Source organism: Dysidea avara, chromosome 8 (assembly GCF_963678975.1).
Source record: "Dysidea avara chromosome 8, odDysAvar1.4, whole genome shotgun sequence".
Lineage (NCBI taxonomy): Eukaryota > Metazoa > Porifera > Demospongiae > Dictyoceratida > Dysideidae > Dysidea > Dysidea avara.
The window spans coordinates 3636104-3656606 of NC_089279.1; the positions used below are offsets into that span (position 1 = coordinate 3636104).

Consider the following 20503-nt stretch of genomic DNA (forward strand, 5'->3'; position numbering starts at 1 on the left):
ACATGCACGCACGCACGCATGCATGCATGCATACATGCACACACACACACGTACACACACACACGTACACACACACACGTACACACACACACACACACATTGTATATTGTTGCATACCTTTTCAACAGGTCTCGTCATTGCTGTTCCCATTCTGGGCATCATTTGTTTTTCTCATGTGGTCCTGTATAGTTTGGGTCATTCTGAAGTTCAATGCTAAGGACACAGTGTACTACACTACTCCATTGTTAATGCTTTATGCCATCATCTTGTTGCTCACACAATACCTCTACAACTTGGACCTCACTGAAGAACTAGAGAGTAACGTCTATGCTGGTCTGACCAGATACCATTGTCCTCCAGCTGGTGCTTGTGTGCTAACAATTGCTTTAAAGGTACAATACTCAAGCAGTAAGGACATTTGATAGTTTAGTGGCAGCTATTGCTTCCCTTAACTTTAATTGTAAAATTTTCATTGCTAAAAACCACTAAGATCAAGTTAAAGTAATTTTCTTTAGTAAAATATCAAAAAAGAGTCAATGACCCGTACCCAACTTTGTGAACTTTTATACCTTCCCTCTTTTTACAGTCCCTGTTCACTGCTGTATTCCTGTACTCACTAAGAGAGTTTGTCAGTGAGTACAAACATCGATGGCTTTATTATTGGGACCTCGGTGTGTTTCCATTTTCCCATCACCATGACTACAGTGATGATTTTGAAACCCATCTGATTCCAGCACAATCCTCAACAAATGGTAAGTATTAGAAGGTTAAAATATTGGCAGATATTGAAGAGAAAATATTGCAGGGGTATAATAGAGGAGTAGAATATTGGACACGGGGAGGGGGTGTTGAAAGGGTGAACTCCAGCATTAATGAAAGCAGACTAGCAGAGTATTAGTGTATACACAGAGGCAGCTGATCTATTTCCGTACATGGAGAAGTATTGGATATTAGTTACTGTTATTGCATTCCTATTGGTCAGTCTCGTTGGTGATGTCACCATATTCAAAATGGTCTATATGTTGTTCTTCCTATTATTCCTAATATGTTATGAGGTGAGTGTAACTCTGTGTGTGTCATTGTACACTCGTGTGGTGTGTGTGCGTGTACGTAGTGTGTGCGTGTGTGTGTGAGTGTAGACCCCCTCTCTCTCTCTCTCAAGAGAGGAAAAGGGTATGTGTGTGTGTGTGCGTAGTGTGCGTAGTGTGCGTGTATGATTGCACACACAACACAACACACACACTCTTTCACCATCCACAGATATTGCCTCGTTACTGGTACAACATAATGAAGCCTTTGTGGACACTTCTCATATTTTATGCCTTCGTGGAGTTGGTGATTATCTACACTTATCAGTTCAGTTACATAAGGCACAAGTGGAAGGAGTTGTTTGAGAACCATCATGGCAGCCTGACCCCAGAGGAAATGTATGTTGAAATTACTAGTGGTTTCTGTAATACATTATAAATGTGTTATTTCTTGTTTTAATTACAATGGAAATACAAGTGTTTTGAAATGCAAATATATTTCAGCTTATTTTATTTTGCAGCTTGCAGAGTATTGGCTTCTTTCAAGTAGAAATAGACGATCTTTCATTCACTAATGTCGAAGATTTATTTGAGACACTCATACCTCCTGCACTGTTTGTAGCAGTAATGGCACTCCAGTTGAAATATTTCAGTCCATTGGATGTAACAGTGGAAGAGGCAATGGCACACAGCTCTTTGACTGAAGAGGGAGATGACAATACTCCTAAACTATTACAAAAATTGATAAAATATATACACATATTTGCTGAATTCTGTTGGAGATTTCTAGAAATCTATCTTGACAAGGTTATAACAATAGTAGCATTTGTTCTTGTCCTACAACAAGTTAGTTCAACTCATATCATCACATTGCTTATACTATTGGGACCGATTGTCGGGATGAGAGCCACACGAGTCTGGTACCCAATGCTAACCCTGTACATCAGTGTATTGATCATGTTGAAGATGATGTACCAAGTTAGAATGGTTGGAGTGGACACATTTGATCTCACTGATGAATGTTCTGTAAGCAATAGAGTTTTAGTGTGTTTACCATTGTGGTGTGGTAGGCTATTGATGTTATTGACAGCCACAAAGCTCAAGTTACTGGTGAGATGTTCAACTACAAGTATTCACCTCGGGAAAGTGACCCAGCCTGGTTTGGCTTCTTCAAGGTCGAGTGTCAGGACTGCAGTGGCTTCATAAGCTACATCACGGTATCTGTGTGTGTGTGTATGTCTGTGTATAACATGTGTCACAATTTCAGGTTCACACTGTTCTTGTCATGTTGATTGCATGCAGATACTCAGTGTCAAGAAGACAAGTAAATGGTGTCACGTATTGTCCCTTCTTCCAGTGCTTGTTTGTAGGCACGATGTCAGAGGCAGCATGGCAATAGCACTCTTGATACAGACAAGTTGGTGTTGTTCCCTGGCATCACTGTAGAGGAGATGGACACATCCATTCTCAAGACCGTAGCCTATCTAGTCAGCCATATATTTGAGTTCTATGGTCTACACGTGAGTCCAGTATACAATACAGGATGTGCAGTGAGAGAAGTGTTGCTCAAATGAACTGAACCACTTCAAGTTTTACAAGCTGTGTTTTATTTAAAACACTTCACAAAAGCTTTCTACTTAAAACAATCGTGAATAAGCCTTCACTATTTTTCTATCTCACTAAACACAAGACTTAATTTCACGCCATAGTTTCTTTGTAGTACTTTTTATTGGTGTTTGTTTAAGGGGTCCACTTGTCTGCTTATCATAACATCCTTACTTCAAGATATGGGCCCAGCATTAGCAAACTACTTCATCTCATGTAGCATCCATTTCATTATATTAATAATGTGAATTTATTTCTCTGCTAGTTGTGTTGGTGTGTATTAGCCATCAACATAGCAGTGAGGATTGACGTGTATGGAGTGGTGTACGCTGTGGCACTGGGTCTGCTCTTGTTTATATCATGGATGAGACTATGGCCAGCCTGGGTGATCTACTTGTTATTTCATGGATGTCTATTGGCACTACAATACCTGCTACTGTTGAATACTCCATATGGAGCTTGTATCCAGGATGGGAGGGAGGATAAAGGTTAGTGTGTTATTGTGAAAGTTAAAATCCACACTAAAATACCCAAGCTGTGAAAAAAGGGCATAGCCTTGGAGGCCACACCCTTTTCCCACAGATTGGCTGTTTTGTGTGGGTTTTGTTTCTTTTCGTACCCTATATAGCCTCAAAGCTAGTCATGGACAAGCTGTAGGGCTTATTTTTACCCACATTTCTTCTTATCTGCAGACACAATGATGATGTTATTGAAGACAGAAGTTATAATTGTACTGTTTTTGTAATACTCTAATAGAGCAGGATTTTTCTTAGAAATTAAATGAGGTGATCAGTGGTGATACCAGTGGTTTAGGATTTGAGTGCTCAGTACAAAGGTCCCTGGTTACTCTAGTAGCAACATTTTTCATGCACCTTTTACCCCATGTTGACTGTTCTATTAGAGTATCTCAACCCCATGATCTACATTTGTTTGGTTTTTGCTTTATAACTCTGTAGCTGTTACCTCTTTGTATTTCTAACCATCAAAGGGCACTGCTACAATGGCTAGCCTAGGTTCACACTAAATTTCAAGTTGTTCCCATAAGCGGTTTGCCGACACAAGTTCAATCTTTTTTTACGCAAATAAACATAGCCTTTAAATGCTCTTCATCTGTACCAAATTTAAAAGAAATTGAATTATGACTTTGGATCTTATAACAAGTTTTGCAAAGTGTGTGAAAAGAATAATCTAGGTCACCGTAGAAGAAAAGAACAAAGAAAAAATAAATTAAAACTTTGGTTGCTTATATCTTGTAAATGGCTGGAGTGATATTATCAAATTTACTTTGTGGCCTACCCTACCTAGTGGACAGCTATAGTCTTTTATTTCTTTCTGTTAATATATCCATGGTATAACGTATCAGCTTTCTTGGCCACATGACTCACTACTGTGTGTCTTAATTGTGTTATTGCATTGTAAAATCTTACACATAGATAGCTCATTTTTTCTGTAAGAGGTTTTAGATATGGAGCCACCCGTATTAGAACTAAATTATTTGTATTCATTGTGGAGTTTATATTTTGAACACTCTACATAATTATTTGTTTATCCTCACATGAAATGTTATTATGTGTGGCATTGACACTCTTACTATAGAACTCCCATGGAGTGATATGGAGCCGTTGGCACTGAAGCGATGGTTGTGGCTACCCTTGAGCAGTGACAATGTGACCATATTGAACAAGGATTGGTTGTGGGGTGAGTAGCCTTTTTTCCTACCCCTGGTAATTGTACCTGTTTTTGTAGCTGATTTTTTCTCATTCTTGTTCCTTTGCTCTGAGTCTTTCAATTTCCCTCAGAGGTCACAGCAGCCTGCAACTAGCACCATAGCTAGTCAACGATTTGCCTTTTGTGCCTTTGATCAAGCTGAGTGAGTGGTAATATTACTTGTAACACTTGCTATTACTGCTTTTGTTCTGTAGGATTTTATTAGACCATATTAAAGTATGTATTTGTGTGCTGTGTGTGTACGTGTGCGTGCGTGCGTGTGTGTGTGTGTGTGCATGTGCATAAATATGTGTGCGTGCGTGTGTGTGTGTGTGCGTGCATGCATAAGTGTGTGTGTGTGTGTGTGTGTGTGTGTGTGTGTGTGTGTGTGTGTGTGTGTGTGTGTGTGTGTGTGTGTGTGTGTGTGTGTGTGTGTGTGTGTGTAAGTGTGTACTGTGTTTGTAAAAAACTACACTGTTACTTAAGGTGGTATACTGAAAGTATCGCTCAGTATGTGCGCGTGGTGCATGTGCACACCAGCATACGAGTGATACTTATATTTTAAGTAACAATACAGTTTTTGATTGTTTGCTTTCCCCCACACAGAGGGTGGTCTTCAACAGTGTTGGGAGTAACGCGCTACTTATGTAACGCGTTACGTAATATTATTACTTTTGTGGTAACAAAGTAATATAACGAAATACGCTATAAAAACAGGTAATATAACGCAAGCTACTTTACTTACAAATGTAACGCGTTACCTAAGTAATATAGTTACTGTAACGAGTCTAGTATTACGTAATATTATTACTACAAGTAACGAAGTTACTAATCTCGTTAGTTATCCTCTGAGTAATGCCTAGCCACAGCGAAGTAACGAGGCCTACTGAATGAAGCTTATTCACCAGCTTCTTACTTATAACCAAAATTTGCATATTGTCCAACAGCGCAATCATGTCACGTGATAAGGTGGTAGTTTCACACGTGACAGCTTAAGGCTGTGGACACAAAGTAATATAATATGTAATATTATTACAGTTACTTTATTTTATGGGTAATATGTAACTGTAACTAAATAGTTCAGTTGCAAGTAATATGTAATATGTAACTAATTACTTTTACAAAGTAACTTGCCCAACACTGGTCTTCAAACACTCCTATTGGTTCACAATATTCATCATAGTTGCTGTTGGGGTAGCACAAGTCAGTATACTAGGAGTTGTCTACCTGCTTGCCTGTTTCGTCCTTCTCTGGTTTGGCAGTAGAATGCAATTGCTTCCTCCTAGAAAGCTAAGCCGTCGGTAAGTATTTTGCAATGATACTGGTTATTGTACGGTAGAATGTTAATATAGAAGATAATATTTTAATTCCATTGGGAACCTGTAAAAGAGCTGTGTAAATATTTGTCTAGCTACTGTTAGCCATTTGATAGTTTCACTAGTATCAGGTGACCTATGTTTTCTAGCTGGTTTATGCTACTAACAGTTGTTTGGTGTGTGCTGCTGGTGAAGATATCGCTACAGGTACATGCTCTACATCAATGTATTCTAATTGTTTAGTTTATGTATTGTTAAGGTGAGGACCTGCGTCTATCCCAAGAATGAATATGACGACGACTGTGTCATCACGAGGTTGTTTAATGCTCAGTGTGGCGCTCGATCTTATTATGGTAAATAACACAAAGCATATTTATGAGAGCATATCAAAGAGTTTGCTAGTGAAAAGTGTTACTAATCAGTCGTCATGGCTGCAGCTATGTGTGTAACTGTTATCCAGCTATTAATGTTGTATACTATGTATGTTTTACAGGAGTAACTGATCCTGACAAACTGTGTGATGATCTGCCTCGCCATGTCGGCCTGTGGTTGGATGTGTTTGCATTTGCGGCCATTACCGTTCAAACCATCTTGTTTGCCAGCCCATATTGGAGTTACATTAGGGACTATACTATCGCACAACATCTTGACGATGATACTGATCGGTGAGTTGTTTGTCTTGATCAGTTGTGTTGTTGATCAACCTTGGCTTAGGATTACTGATGCTCTACTGAACAAGATCAACACACAAGTCAAGAAGAATAGAGACAAAGAGAAGGAAATGAAAGAAAATATCAGGGAGAGGTGATCACTTATTGGTAGGTGTCAACCTTTCTAACTATAACTCACAGGCTGCTAGCTGTGAAGAAGAAATACAAGACCTCTGTAGTAGAGCACTATCTCAGAGCTGGGGGTGAGATGTTCAGCCACACATGTTGTGTATAGTTGTAAGGTGGTCTCTTTTGCAGTTGTTCTGCCCAGGCACATCAAGTTCATTGGAGAGGACCAAGCACTGTATCACGATCGTGCTGCCTTAGTGCAACGAGATGTGGAACAGTTTGAAGAACCTGTTTCACCAACAATTGTCATTGATGATGATCAGGGTACTTCAGAAGAGGAGGATGATAGAGCACTTCGTCCTGGTCGATGGAGAATAATCGGTGTGATGTTAGAATTACTGGATAATGCACTAGCAATGGCTGTTGGTTGGCTACGTGGTACCAGTATTTACTATTTTTACATACTGGAACAATTAGAGGCACAGCGTTCTCAAGAGTCACGTGATCTACAGCATGTTCCTGAACTACCTTCACAAGGTCCACAGTTAGTGTCCGCCAGTTCTGAAGACCCAACTCCAGCATCCAGCAGTGAACCAGTATCAGGGGAATCCCCTGTAGACATAGCTCTGTATGATGATAGCTATTTACTCTACAATAAGGAGAAGGTGTATAAGATCTGGGACAGGATAAAACACAGGCCAATGGAACTATTGGTAACCAGTTACTATGCAGTATTAGCTAACACTCAGTATATCTGCTATCTGCTGATAGTCCTCAATGTAACAGTTCACGGTAGTGTATTATCATTGGTATATGCTGTCTTGATGTTTCTGTGGGGATTGTTGTCCATCCCATGGCCAACCAAAAGGTTCTGGCTCACTCTGATGTTCTATAACATGTTTGTGATACTGGTGAAATATGGCTTCCAGTTCCAGCAAGTTGATTGGTCAGGTTCACCCGAGTCTGGACTGTACTGGCCACGAGTGTTAGGGGTCGAGAAGAAGGATGACTTTCTCAAGAATACAATTTGGGACATCATGTTACTTGTGTCTTTGTTCTTCCATCGTCATCTACTACAGGTACTGTAATATAAATGTGGCTTCAACCCTTAACACTTGCGCATGTCACTGGTGAAGCTAAGTAGATCAAAAGTGTTAATTTTTACCACACACACCTAACACAAACACCACACACACTACTTGGAAGCCACCCACAGCATCAGATACCATGATAGGCAGAGCTCTATGATGAATCCTGGGCTAGTGACAAGCTGGAGGTCACACACGCGCACACGCACACACACAAAGCACGCATTATGCACACACACACAACACAACACATACACACTACATGCATATATACAATTGACACAAAATGTTATGTTTATTAGGAAACTAAACGCTGGGATATTCCAGGATACTTTGTTGTCACTTCATATGAGGACATTGATGGAACAAGTGCTTGTAAGTGTATTGTATTGCGTATCTAATTATTGGAATGAATATTTTCACAATCAGTGAAGCTATTGTTCAAGAAGAGATCAGAGATCAGTGTGAGTAAGACAAGCCGTGGAAGTCAAGGAGATGACAGATCAAAGACTACTCAAGATCAGCCTGATTATTACTGGAGCGATCAAGATGACGATGATGATGACAATGATGACGACGATGATGCTGATGAAAATAATTTAATCATTTTAGTAATGTGCGTATTTCATTGCATCACAGACAAGTGCAGTAAAAGTATGTTGGGCCCATGTGTACACTGTGAAACCTGTTATGATATGGCTACAAGATTGCCTCCTAAGTAGGTACAGTGAAACCTCTCTATTCTGGTCATCATAGGGACAAAATTTTCTGACCTCATTTAGGAGGTGGCTGCATTATGCAGGTCACTTTGTATACAGTTGGCACATGTATTAGGAAAATCAGTTTGTACACAATATTTCCAAACTAAAAGATAGATATCCTCTGAAATAACTGCTAAACTTAATTTTTGAGCTATATTATCAATAATGCTGTGTGGTTGTTGTGTAGAAAGAACATATTGGTGAACATCAAGTACTTCTACAATCAGATAATCAGTCCTGATGTCAGTCTTGGAGCACACAACTATTACATGTTGTCCTTCATCATGGATACTATCAGTTTTATCATTATTGCTGTCGGGTTCTCTTCTTTTGGGGTAAGTAATGTATGTGTGTAGGTAGAGAGAGAGAGAGAGATGGCATGCCATCTTGTAACACTGCAGTTAGTACTGTTGTAGCCAATAGCCCAAGAATCTAAGCTTGAAGATGTACACTCAAGCTAGTTGAGGAAAACTTACCACAGCATATTACTGCCTCTCTTAATTTTGATCATTTATATATCATCTTGTAGGCGGATGAGGATGAAGGGGTTACTGCTGTTGCCAGTTACATTGAAGAGAACAATATCCCCATCCCATTTCTGATGATGTTGTTTGCTCATTTCTTGTCCATGGTGATAGACAGGTAGGCAATGTGATTTGTGTTTGATTGTGGGTTGGTATTTGTACACACCCTGTAGGGCTATCTACTTGAGGAAGTTTGTCACGGCCAAATTGATGTTCTATTTATTTCAACTGGCTGTCTGGCATCTGTGGCTGTTCTTCATTTTACCCTCGTCTCCCGTCACGGACAAGTTAGCCATTAAACCGTGACACAATATTCTTGTGTTTGACGTGTCTGACATTTTAGGGCCTTCACCGATAATGGATTTTCTCAGGCACTTTACTTCTTCAAGTGTCAGTATTTCATCTTGTCGGCCCAACAGTGTGTGGGGGGTTTCCCCAAGAGGGTACTTGGCTACTTCATCAGTGAACAATACAATATCGTTGCTAGTTTCTTATTCAGAATGTAAGTCACCATTTTGTACTTGTGGAATCAATTGAGAAAGAGTATTTAAGATATAATCTGTTTTGTTTGTTCCTTGAGAAGAAGCACAAAAGAAAAAAAAAATAGATTGGTGTTGTATTACCTAGAAACCTCCTGCTGAATTCAGCATGAGCAGTTATTTTAATGATCTAGCTAATTACCGGCATTAATGATATTTTGGAAAACCACTGTGCAAGGAGAGTGCTTGTTGATATAGTACACAGTTATGGTTGTTATTGAATGATTACCAGTGCTTGACATACGTATAGACAGATTTGAGAGGTGCAATTCTAATACTAACTATCCTAGTATTGTTGGTCCAACTATTTTTTTATTTGTCAATTATTGTGAAACTGTAAGTGTGAAGAACACATCCATTAATCTCTTATATAACTTGTTGGCTTAGGTTTGCTAACCTTTCATGTTATGGCACACAAACAGTACTGCAAATTTTGTTACTGTGTTTTGCGTGTGTTTGCCACAGTACAAACACTGGTCGTTTTGATAACATATTGAATGTTCAAGTATCATGGTTCAGTTTATTGTGCTCACATGACTGCAAAATGTCAATTATTTAACATCAGTGATACTTCTTAACACTGCTCAAAGTTCATGAAAATTATTTTACAGGTACGATTTTCAAATCAAACACCACCATAAGTATTCGAAACAAGCTATTTGTAGTCAATAAATAAAACTGTTTTGGAAAAGATTTTAGTCGATGGGTTAGTAGCAATGCAGCATTATACAGGTGGTACAAAACAACTTTCAGACAGCTTAATGCAGTGGACAACTCTTAAAGTAACCATTTTTTTTGTTTTTTGTTTTCAGACCACTTTTAGAAGCACGTTTTACAAAGCACTTTGGACGTCATTTTCACGGATTTTACATTTATTTTGTTGGCCACAAAATTTTCATTCTACAAAATTAATGATTATCAAGATTAGCCTATACTAGTGCATAAACAAATGTTGATTTTATGCTTCGAAGGTTTGAATGCAACATTCGAAGCTTTGATGAATATGGTATGGTGATATAGCTACGATTAGCTACATATTATGTAGGTGGCATAATTTTGAGTACATTGTAGCTTAATCCATAGTTTTTGTTTTGGCTCCCTTTGGCAAATGGAATTTCTCGGGTTGACACTATTATTTGTCTATTTAACAAGATATAACAGCTGGAGAAAACACAAAACAATATGTAGCTGCTGCTAAAAGACCTTATAGTGGTACACAACTCACGAATATTCTTTCCCTACAGCTTGTCCCAACTGCTCTTCCTGGTGCAAGCTAATTAACTTGTCAGACACCTAGTACAACCACCTTCCATTACTTTCTAGTGTCTCAAGTGTAACTGCCCATGGCAAAATTTTTCATGGCATGATGAGCAGTCGGATTCTTATGGTCTTCTGCTTGCCAAGTTGCGTATGCACAAAATTTGAACTTTGTTTACATCATTCGAATAATGTGCCCTTCGAACCATTGAACGAATGCAGTACATTCATTTATGCACTATGTACTACATAACAGGTAGCCTGAGTGAAAAACAAGTGATCCACCCATGAAAATCCTTAATCTGCAAAAATTACATACCAAACATTTGGTACATGTACAGTATTCAGTGGCTACCCATCACTGCTACAATTCATTACAGCTACCGAGCTATTCCACTACTTCCTGAGCTGAAGGAAGTCATGGACTGGATGTTTACTCCCACTTCATTGGGGCTATCCCATTGGCTAAAAGTGCAGGAGGTTTGGTCACTGTTGTACATCATCAAAAACCAGCGAAAATGGGAAAAGGTATGATCAGCATTGTCATACAGTCAGTGTGACTTGTTGTTTGTAGAGTGATCGGCGCATGTTGGGTGATCCTGAAAACTTTACGGCTAAGTTGCTAATGGGTGGAGGGCTATTGATCCTGTTGATTTTGCTGATCTGGGGTCCGCTGTTGATAATTGCCCTTCTAAACACTAAGACAATTGGTAATTCTCCAGTGGAGGTCTCAATTGAGTTGAGCATTGGATCATTTGAGGTTATTGATTATTACGATCCTGTGTTGATTGATGTTGATTGTGTGTTGATCATGTATTACTGTTAAGCATGTGAGCATGTACTGATATTAATAATCATGATGTAGCCGTTGTTGACGATGAAGGTAGGGGAGTATGGCATAAGGAGACTAGATGATACAGAGTTTGATTATGTGAGCAGTGACTATTCAAGAAGCAAAAAGGTACTGTGTGTGTGTGTGTGTGTGTGTGTGTGTGTGTGTGTATGTATCAGTCATAACATTACAATGGAGCCTCAGTTATCTGAAGCCCAATGTCTCAAGTAATGTAAAGTCTGAAGCCCACGCATTTATATACTGAGCTCTGTTGAAATACTCTAATAGAATATACACATATACTCATAATACTTTAATAGAACAGTCTTTTCCAATTCGGTAAACAAGGGTTGGATAACTGAGTGGTATACTGTATCTAGAGTGTGTGTGTGTGTGTGTGTGTGTGTGAGCGTGCGTGCGAGCGTGTGTGTGCGTGTGTGACACTTTCACACCTCAGATCAAAGGAGCTGCCCAGGCTACATCAGTTTTGTATGTAGCTCAGCTAGCTGGGCTACATACGAAATGTAGACCGGGCTACAACTGGGCAGTGATTATGTAGACGTTGAGGCCAAATAGATTGTGAGGATCGATTACTACTCACATGATTAGGATGCACAACTTGGATTTTGTCATGAAAACCACTCAGACGGAGAACTTTTGTTATCCTCACCGTCCTACGAGTTGAAAAATGTTGGGCTAAGGTGAGAACTAGTGCCATAGCTTATTCACCCATTGTTTCCGCATGTTTTCGAATACAGACACGCCCCCAATCACGAAGCTACCACTCTGCATGGAGTGACCACTCTACAAGCAAGCTTGCCTATCTAGGCCTTTAGTGATCTCCGTAATTTTCCATAAACGATTCAATAGCACTGATTAAAACATTAAACTCATGTAACCAAAATTCTCCGTGATATCTCTAAGATATGTCTGCTCATCGTAGCCGAGAACGTACTAGTTGCTGACCCATGATTGAAAATTTTAGGTATGCATATATAATACATCCAGTGGTTGCACTTGTATTGGCTTGGGTGATTGATCGCCCTGTACAGGCTATCAGCCTGATAAGCGTTACATATTAGCTGTAACATGGGGCATTCAGGCTTTGCCTGATATGTATGCCCTCTGGCCTGTGACTCTCGGGCAGTCTTGCATACATATCAGGCAAAGCCCTCATGCCCGTGCTACAACTATTACATATATTATATTCATAATAACTATGATATCTCTAGGGAACAACATTTGTTGTCAGAGTGTTCTCTCCATAATTTATATTAAGAGACCTAGCCCAGTAACCGTGAGTTATCAAACTAACTTTCTATTTATAGAGTAGAAAATCATTTGAAGACAGTTACAAACAGTCAGACTTTCGCTACATCTTGTTCTCTGGAAACTCAACTTCTGTGTGGGAGATTAGTCCTCCTGCTCGAGCAGCACTTGAAGATTACCTACAACAGAATGAAAGTGTCTATGTCCCTCTAGTATTTTCTTGGGAGATCACAAGGTATGTGTGGTATGATAGTATGTGTGTATTGTATGTGTGTATTGTATGATAGTATGTGTGTATTGTATGATAGTATGTGTGTGTGTATTGTATGATAGTATGTGTGTATTGTATGATAGTATGTGTGTATTGTATGTGTGTATTGTATGATAGTATGTGTGTATTGTATGATAGTATGTGTGTATTGTATGATAGTATGTGTGTATTGTATGTGTGTATTGTATGATAGTATGTGTGTATTGTATGATAGTATGTGTGTATTGTATGATAGTATGTGTGTATTGTATGATAGTATGTGTGTATTGTATGATAGTATGTGTGTATTGTATGTGTGTATTGTATGATAGTATGTGTGTATTGTATGATAGTATGTGTGTGTGTATTGTATGATAGTATGTGTGTATTGTATGATAGTATGTGTGTATTGTATGATAGTATGTGTGTATTGTATGATAGTATGTGTGTATTGTATGATAGTATGTGTGTATTGTATGATAGTATGTGTGTATTGTATGATAGCCATTTGGGGGTGGGAATACTTGGTGGTAAAATGAATCAGGAATAATTCTGAGTAGTAGGACGATTTTCATAAGTTTTATAATATAAAAATTCTTAGCAGTGCTAACATAAAGCTGGTGATATACTCTAATAGAGCATCCACCTACCCTTATAAAGCAGTCATAAAGTGATTGCCCTATTAGAATGTCTCGATCTTTTAAGCTACGATTTATGCTTGCTAGCTCTACAGTTGCAGAAGAAAACTGATGTAATTAGCTGTAATCACTCCAGGAAATAATAATAGGTTAAGAAATACTGTTGTAGGTAACAATCTGCTCACACTGTATTATCTATGCTATTATGAGCCAGCATAAGCAGCACACCATATGTATACAAATTTTGTGGTTGCTTGGCTATCTGCAAAAATTTCACCCTCAAATGTTTGGATTTAGTGTGTACAAAATCATCCTTGAAAATTAAAAAATAAACTATGCAAACAAATCCTGCATCCACAAACATTACATACCTAAAAATTTGTTCATATAATAAAAAAAATCAGTGCTTTTGTCCAGAGCGTCCAATTCCACTGAGCACTATTGTACTAATAGCTTTACAGTGTACAATATAAGGGAAAATTATTGTTCGGACAGAATGGCCAATCAAAAGTAAATTTGATTGGCTATTTCTGAAATTGCATGGCCATAAGATCAGATAGAGGTGTACTATCCTAGTGTGCGAAGCACACCCTGCAGTGCAAAGCACAAGCCTTCTAGGGGGGTCTGGGGGCATGCCCCCCCCCAGGAAATTTTTGTTTATTAGTAATATATGTACACAATTTGTGTTGCTGCATACATATTTTACAAAAATAAACTATGAATCAATGTATTGTACAGCCAGTTTGTAGACTTAGCTAGGCTAAATGCTTTGTTGTTTTTTTCCCCATGGTATCCAGCACCCCTTGCACTAGATGTTGAAGTGCTAGCCAAAAGAAAGACTAAAAAATTTATTGGATTAAGGGAAAGGCACCTGACCTTCTATCAGAACAGCCCTATGGCTGGCCGGGCAGCCACTGTGGGAGTGTGCTCCTCTGAATGCTTTGTTACAGGTGGTGTTGAGTCAGCACAGATTGAATTATCAACTAGCTATTGCTAAAGTTTCTCTTGTGAATAGCAATAGATCAAAACTTACTCTCGAACTTTCCGTGTGCAGAACACTTTTATCACGTGACTTTCGTTCCACTTTCTCCAGCCACTGCATCTCTACAGATTATAACCACGAAATGGCCATCTTATACTTAATATCGTACCTCCACTTCGCAAACATTACTTTCTTTTCTTCTCTTGGAAGGCGCCACTCATGTAGTCAGTGTAGTGATCGCTTCTTCACAACATCGACAGTAACCCACAATTGATAATTTGGGCAAATGCTAGGTGCAGTGCTCTAGCTTACGCATGCGCATCGATGCTTCGACGGGATCGAGACGGGTATCACTCTTTTCACCCTATTTCATAACCCTACAGAACTTAGACAAAAAAAAGGTGAACCAAAAAGGAAAAAAAAAAAGTGCAGTCTTGAAGTGGGATCGAACCCAGGATCCCAGTGTGCTACCAATTATGCTACCGCTGCTAGCTCCCTTGACTCCCTTCTTTTGTATCTTATAAATGTGACTAATGAAATAAGCTGTATATAGTAAGAAGAACCTAACCCTAAAGGTGAAGAAGAAACCAAAGCTGAACTCTAATCCTAACCTAAGGCTAACACTACTAGACGCTTCCCCTAAAGTCTACTACTTGTGGCAACTACTGGACGCTTCCCCTAAAGTCTACTACTCATGGCAACTACTGGACGCATCCCCTAAAGTTGACTACTCGCGGCAACTACTAGATGCGTGCCCTAAAGTCGAAGAGAGAGAGCAACAACTACAGTAGGAAGTCTGGATGCTTTTGAGCTTAATATTACGTAAGGGTTATGAAAGGTGGTGAAAAGAGTAAAACCCGATCGAGACTTCACGTAGTGATTAAATAGCTTCGGTAAGGAAAGTTAACGATACAACAATAATAATAACTATAATATTACATGTTATAAAGACTAATAATAAAGAATTACAGTTGTAAAAAATTGATCGGCACAAATGGCCGACCAACGGCTACATTGATCGGTCAACAGCATCACTTGGTCGGAAAATGGCCGAGGGCCGACCGTTATATTGTACTCTGCTTTAGTTTGTAGCAATAAATAATTTTATATTAATACAGAAAGATTTCACAAACAGAAGACTGTTTTATGCACTAGATGCTTCATGAGTATATCCATCAAAATATTTTCTCTAGACCATGACAATTTTAACCATACAGTAGGACTAAACTCAGGGGCGGATCTAGGGGGTGGGATTTGGGGGCTAAAGGCTTTACTTTTAGGCTTTACTTGATCAGTATGCTGAGGATTGTAATGAATTATTTTCTTAGTATAATTATATGATCACTAATAATACAAATACTCATAAACCCACCTTATAAACATCTTTCCAAGATATAATCAGTGGATTTATGCTAAAGGTTATGCAACAAGGACCCAGATCAGCATTGGAGGTGTACAAGATCGAGATACTCTAATAGAACAGTCACCTAACTACTCTAATAGAACATTCAGTGTAAGCATAAAAGTTGGTTCTGTTATGGAATCTGCCTGCACCTATACATTCAATGAAGTGCATTGGTCTGTTTAAAAGGCTTGTTTATTTAATTGTGTAGTATTACCAGTACCGGTATACTTAATTCAGGTACACAATTTCCATTGAAAATGCTCTCATATTCAATCTTGTATCATTCAAATTTCAAAATTTTCCAGTTTCAACATTATTATTCTATCATGCACATAATTGTGAGAGGGTGCATCATGTGCTTGGTTGTTTGAACCTACCCAAACTTTTCCATTAGCAAATGCTGCCAAGAGCCATATATATCTAAAGACAATACCGTATAGCTGGTAATTTTCGAAAGGCTTTTATTTTCAGATATTTCGAAGAGGCCCTTCTGTTCGAAACTAAATTCCCACGTCCGGCGCTGGTTGTTCTCCGAAAATAAATCCCCACAAGTGAAAGGAACGATCCAACTTTTGGCGATTTGTTTGTGTATTCCTCGAGTTTTACCTCAGTATTACTGATGATAATGGATAAACTGTATCATTACTGTGCCAATAACCAGAAAACAGGTGATCCAGAATGGGAATTGATGCTAGAATCTATGGTACGGTCGAGCGGGATCGGGCCAGTGAATTTACTCCACTCGAGACTCCCTCAGTCTTCTCTCCAGTGCACAAGGATGGAGATTATTCCCCATTAGTAAATCAGTTTTTGGCAAACATTCACACATCTTCATATTTTGTGACAGAATGTCCGTTTATTTGAAATCCATCCGGACTTCGAAATATGCACTCTTCGAAGTTAAAATCCTTCAAAATTCAGATTTTGCTTCTTGTGCGAAATTTTCTGTTTCGAAATAACCCGCTATACAGTATATAAAATATCTACAGGCAGAAATATGCATTTTATGTAGAAATGTCTCCAAATTGCAGTATTTAGCATCTATCTTTCAAAAATTTCCTTGGGGAGCATGCCCCCAGACCCCCCCTAGTTCCAGCATGCTGGGAGGTGTGCAAAGCACACCTCCACCCAAGAGATTAGTACCTTGAGTTAGCCCCCCTCTTTTATATATCCTAGATCCGCCCCTGACACTTATGCACACATTCAATATATTTGCTCTGGATACCATAGCTGTACTCAACATGTAAGTCATGTTTCTTGTGTAGGGAACCAGAGACTGGACTGGCATCAGAAATTGTGTCTGGGGAGGTCATCAGAAAGTTGTACCGAAACAACCCTGAGGACATGCAAACTCGTCAAAACTTTGTCAAGCTATTACAAAACCCTGCCTCGGAATCCGTGTAAGTGCTATGCATTCTATTTATAACTAGACCAGTGTTATTAACACTATTTGTTATACAGGTTTCTAGTTGATCTTTTTCCACAGTACATCTATGCGCCAGCCAATGGACCTTCAACAGCCCTTGGTGTTTTAAGCCGTGAGTCCTAATACACCTGATGATATAACATTATTAAGTTATGGTGTGTAGGTGGTCGTTATGTCAACTGCACTGCATCCCTACGCACTAGAAATGTCACAGTAATTCCAATTGGTGCCTCCTCTCCGGTTTCTATCACTATGGAATGGTGGGCACTAAAACAGAACAGTAGTCACCATGCTGTAATGGGTAGAGAAGACAATGTGGAATTTATTATATACAGCGAGAGGATTAATGATCCTGAATTTAGCTTCATTGCAGGATTAGGGTGAGTTACCATGGTCAATCCACAGGGTCAATTATCCTGTGTTATTAGAAAACCCTGGCTTTCCCCTAACCATGTGAACATATCATGTTAAAGAAATAGTACACTAATTATTATTAAATGTGCATGCAAAAAAGCTTCAACATGAATGTGTGTAATTATTTTGACATTTGTACGTGTTACAGAATTATTGGCCTCTATGTCTCTGTGGTACTGGTGATTGGCAGTGCTATACGTAGATATGTCACTCAACTGCCAAGACAAATCATATATGATGAGATCCCAAACCCAGACAGTCTATTAGAACTTTGTGATGACATATTCTATGTCAGGGAAGATGGACAACTTCAAGAGGAAGAGATATTGGTCAGCAGACTTTTCTTCACGTTCCGATCTTCTGTCAGACTAATAGAAGAGACCAGATGGAAATTAGATTAGCATCCTTATAGCAAATCATCAATTAATTGTATTGTGAATGAATAGTAATATTAATACGATCAATGATGCACTTTTCTAGTCAATTTTGTAATTTACGTGTATGTATAGCCAGTTACTTTGCTTGATATGTTGTAGTCAACATTTGTGATGGATGACCCATATCCATCCAAATAACTTTTATGATTGCTGTCTGGGATATGATTAGCAGCTGAAATATCCATGATCTGATAGTTTCCATATCCACTGCTCTAAACAGTGAGGTAGACATCCCATCATATAGGGATCAGTGGCTGCAGTCCTGGTCAAGGCTATAATACTCATAGGCGATTCATGTATACATAATGTACTTATCAATGTTAAGCCCCCACCCCTGGGGTCCCCATACACCTACTGGGGATTTGACATCTACACCTACCCCACCCTGGGGCTTTTGATGGTGGCAGTTTACTGAACAAAAAATTTTAATAGGTAAACCAAATCTCCTATAGAAATCCCTCTTTCAAGGTGGGGACATAGTGGGGTTTTGACAAGCTTCTTAGCTCCAGTATTTGACACTAGACTTTGTCAATCCCCTATATTCCCCACCCTACCTGGGGGTGGGGCATGACATTGATAGGTGCATAATGACCTTCCCTCTGAAGGAATAATTATGACATCCCAGATAAGCAGGGAGAGGCCTGATATTACATACCATAAGGTGGAAAGCAAGGCCTCTCCCTAATGCCACACCCTACTAGTCCTGATTATCTACTCATTTGGTCTGGCAATACTGTAGGTACATCCCTATCATACCACAAGTTAGTACGTGCATTGCCATACTGCAAGCTGGTAGTATACCCCTACCATACAACAAGACCCTTAGTATACAGCAAGCTGTTAGATACATATACATCCTTACTTATATACGTGTATATACAGTAAGCTGGTAGTTACACCCTTACTATACAGCATGCCAATGGTTACACCCATACTATACAGCAAGTTGGCAGATAGTGATACATTGATCGCTACTATACAGCAAGTCAGTAATGTACTTTACTAGTTGAGCCCTGAAGGGTAAACACAGTAGTGCACATTCACAACAAATGCTGTTGACTAATAATGAGGGTTGCTCCCATAAAATTGCATCAAGGGTAAACAACACTTCTAATTCTAAGATGTAACATTTGGATGCTCGTTTACATACTTACATTAAATACTTTATATGCTTTCATTTCTGATAAAGAACTTTAACAAACTGTCTTATAGATAATTCTTTGCATTCTAAGCCAACTATTAGTGTTTCATGTCAACAAATCACGACTCTCAATCTGTGATTGTTTAGTGAAATTGACCCCACACTAAACTATATGTTTTGCAAACAATAATACAATGAAAAACTGCAACATACTCTCGAACATACTTAATTGGTTAATTAAAATGCGTGTGTACTTATCTCGCAGCAATTTAAAACAATATTCTATAATTCCCACAGTTTAAGAGTGTGTCTAAAAGAAAAGGAGGTGTCAACAGTCACTCAAATGTTCCAGCTAAACAAACGAAGACTAGAATACGTAGTGTGTTACAAATTCCCTCAGAAATAGTGTACAGTGCCATATATACTACAATTTCTAATGCTTGCTTGTATATGATCGTCTCAGAATCAGATTGCACAGCTGCTAAACCATCATCTGTGGCCACTCTCTCTATTACACAATCATCAGGTATATCATCGCTGCCTGCCATACAGTCAACTGTTACATACATGTTACGATGTTTTGGTTTTACAAATTCAATATTTCTGACCTCAGCTGGATTAATCTGAAACAACTGATTATTTAATTTTTTATTTTTATTAATGCTTTACAGCACAAGTGCTGAAGGTCTGTAGGACACCTGGTCCTACAGCTTGCTCAAAGACATTAGATACTAAGACATTAGCTACTTAAGGTGTGTTTGAAAAGTTGTATTAATACACACAAAAGTTTAAAATAAACAACTAAATTTTCTTTATACCAGTCGTTCCACCTACAACTCATAGAGGTACAAGATGACTTGTTAAGTTCCAACTGACATGCTGTTTCGATCTTAAAAAGTACTGCTGCCATGTGACTGCACACCTTGACTGCAAAATATATATTTTTTCAAAATTTTAATAGATAAATGGTAACACATTGGTGAACCTTACCCTGCTATACATGCGGTCTTTACTTCAACACTTTCCTTATGCACAACTATCCAGGCTGAGTGGCATTTTCTGGCTAGGATTAACCAAAACTGCACCCAATGCAGATGTATCCACA

At 38.8% G+C, this 20503-nt stretch overlaps 2 protein-coding genes across 3 annotated transcripts in view; both read left to right on the forward strand.

Moving 5' to 3' along the window:
- Positions 1-921: 921 nt before the first annotated feature.
- The window catches only part of LOC136262787 (piezo-type mechanosensitive ion channel component 1-like), a 52622-nt gene continuing 33040 nt past the window's right edge, over positions 922-20503 (forward strand). The window contains exons 1-9 of the mRNA XM_066057189.1: positions 922-1055; positions 1261-1427; positions 1550-2054; positions 2099-2245; positions 2296-2352; positions 2399-2548; positions 2899-3121; positions 4230-4331; positions 4380-4503. Of these exons, the coding sequence (XP_065913261.1) occupies positions 933-1055; positions 1261-1427; positions 1550-2054; positions 2099-2245; positions 2296-2352; positions 2399-2548; positions 2899-3121; positions 4230-4331; positions 4380-4503 (1598 nt within the window). The 5' untranslated portion in view covers positions 922-932. The remainder of the gene's footprint in view (positions 1056-1260; positions 1428-1549; positions 2055-2098; positions 2246-2295; positions 2353-2398; positions 2549-2898; positions 3122-4229; positions 4332-4379; positions 4504-20503) is intronic.
- Positions 5489-18304, forward strand: LOC136262788 (piezo-type mechanosensitive ion channel component 2-like). 2 transcript variants are annotated; one of them, XM_066057192.1, is made up of 21 exons: positions 5489-5641; positions 5806-5863; positions 5916-6009; positions 6150-6321; positions 6371-6460; positions 6508-6569; positions 6625-7514; positions 7826-7898; positions 7953-8139; positions 8472-8619; positions 8814-8926; positions 8982-9095; positions 9152-9310; positions 10985-11132; positions 11179-11364; positions 11470-11565; positions 12765-12940; positions 17246-17380; positions 17442-17518; positions 17570-17786; positions 17969-18304. In XM_066057192.1, exons 1-21 carry the CDS (start codon positions 5607-5609, stop codon positions 18219-18221), a joined length of 3483 nt encoding a protein of 1160 aa, XP_065913264.1. In that variant the 5' UTR covers positions 5489-5606; the 3' UTR covers positions 18222-18304. The 2 variants fall into 2 exon arrangements, with proteins under 2 accessions (XP_065913264.1, XP_065913265.1); XM_066057193.1 differs by lacking the exon at positions 17969-18304 and having other exon boundaries at positions 17467-17518; positions 17570-17711.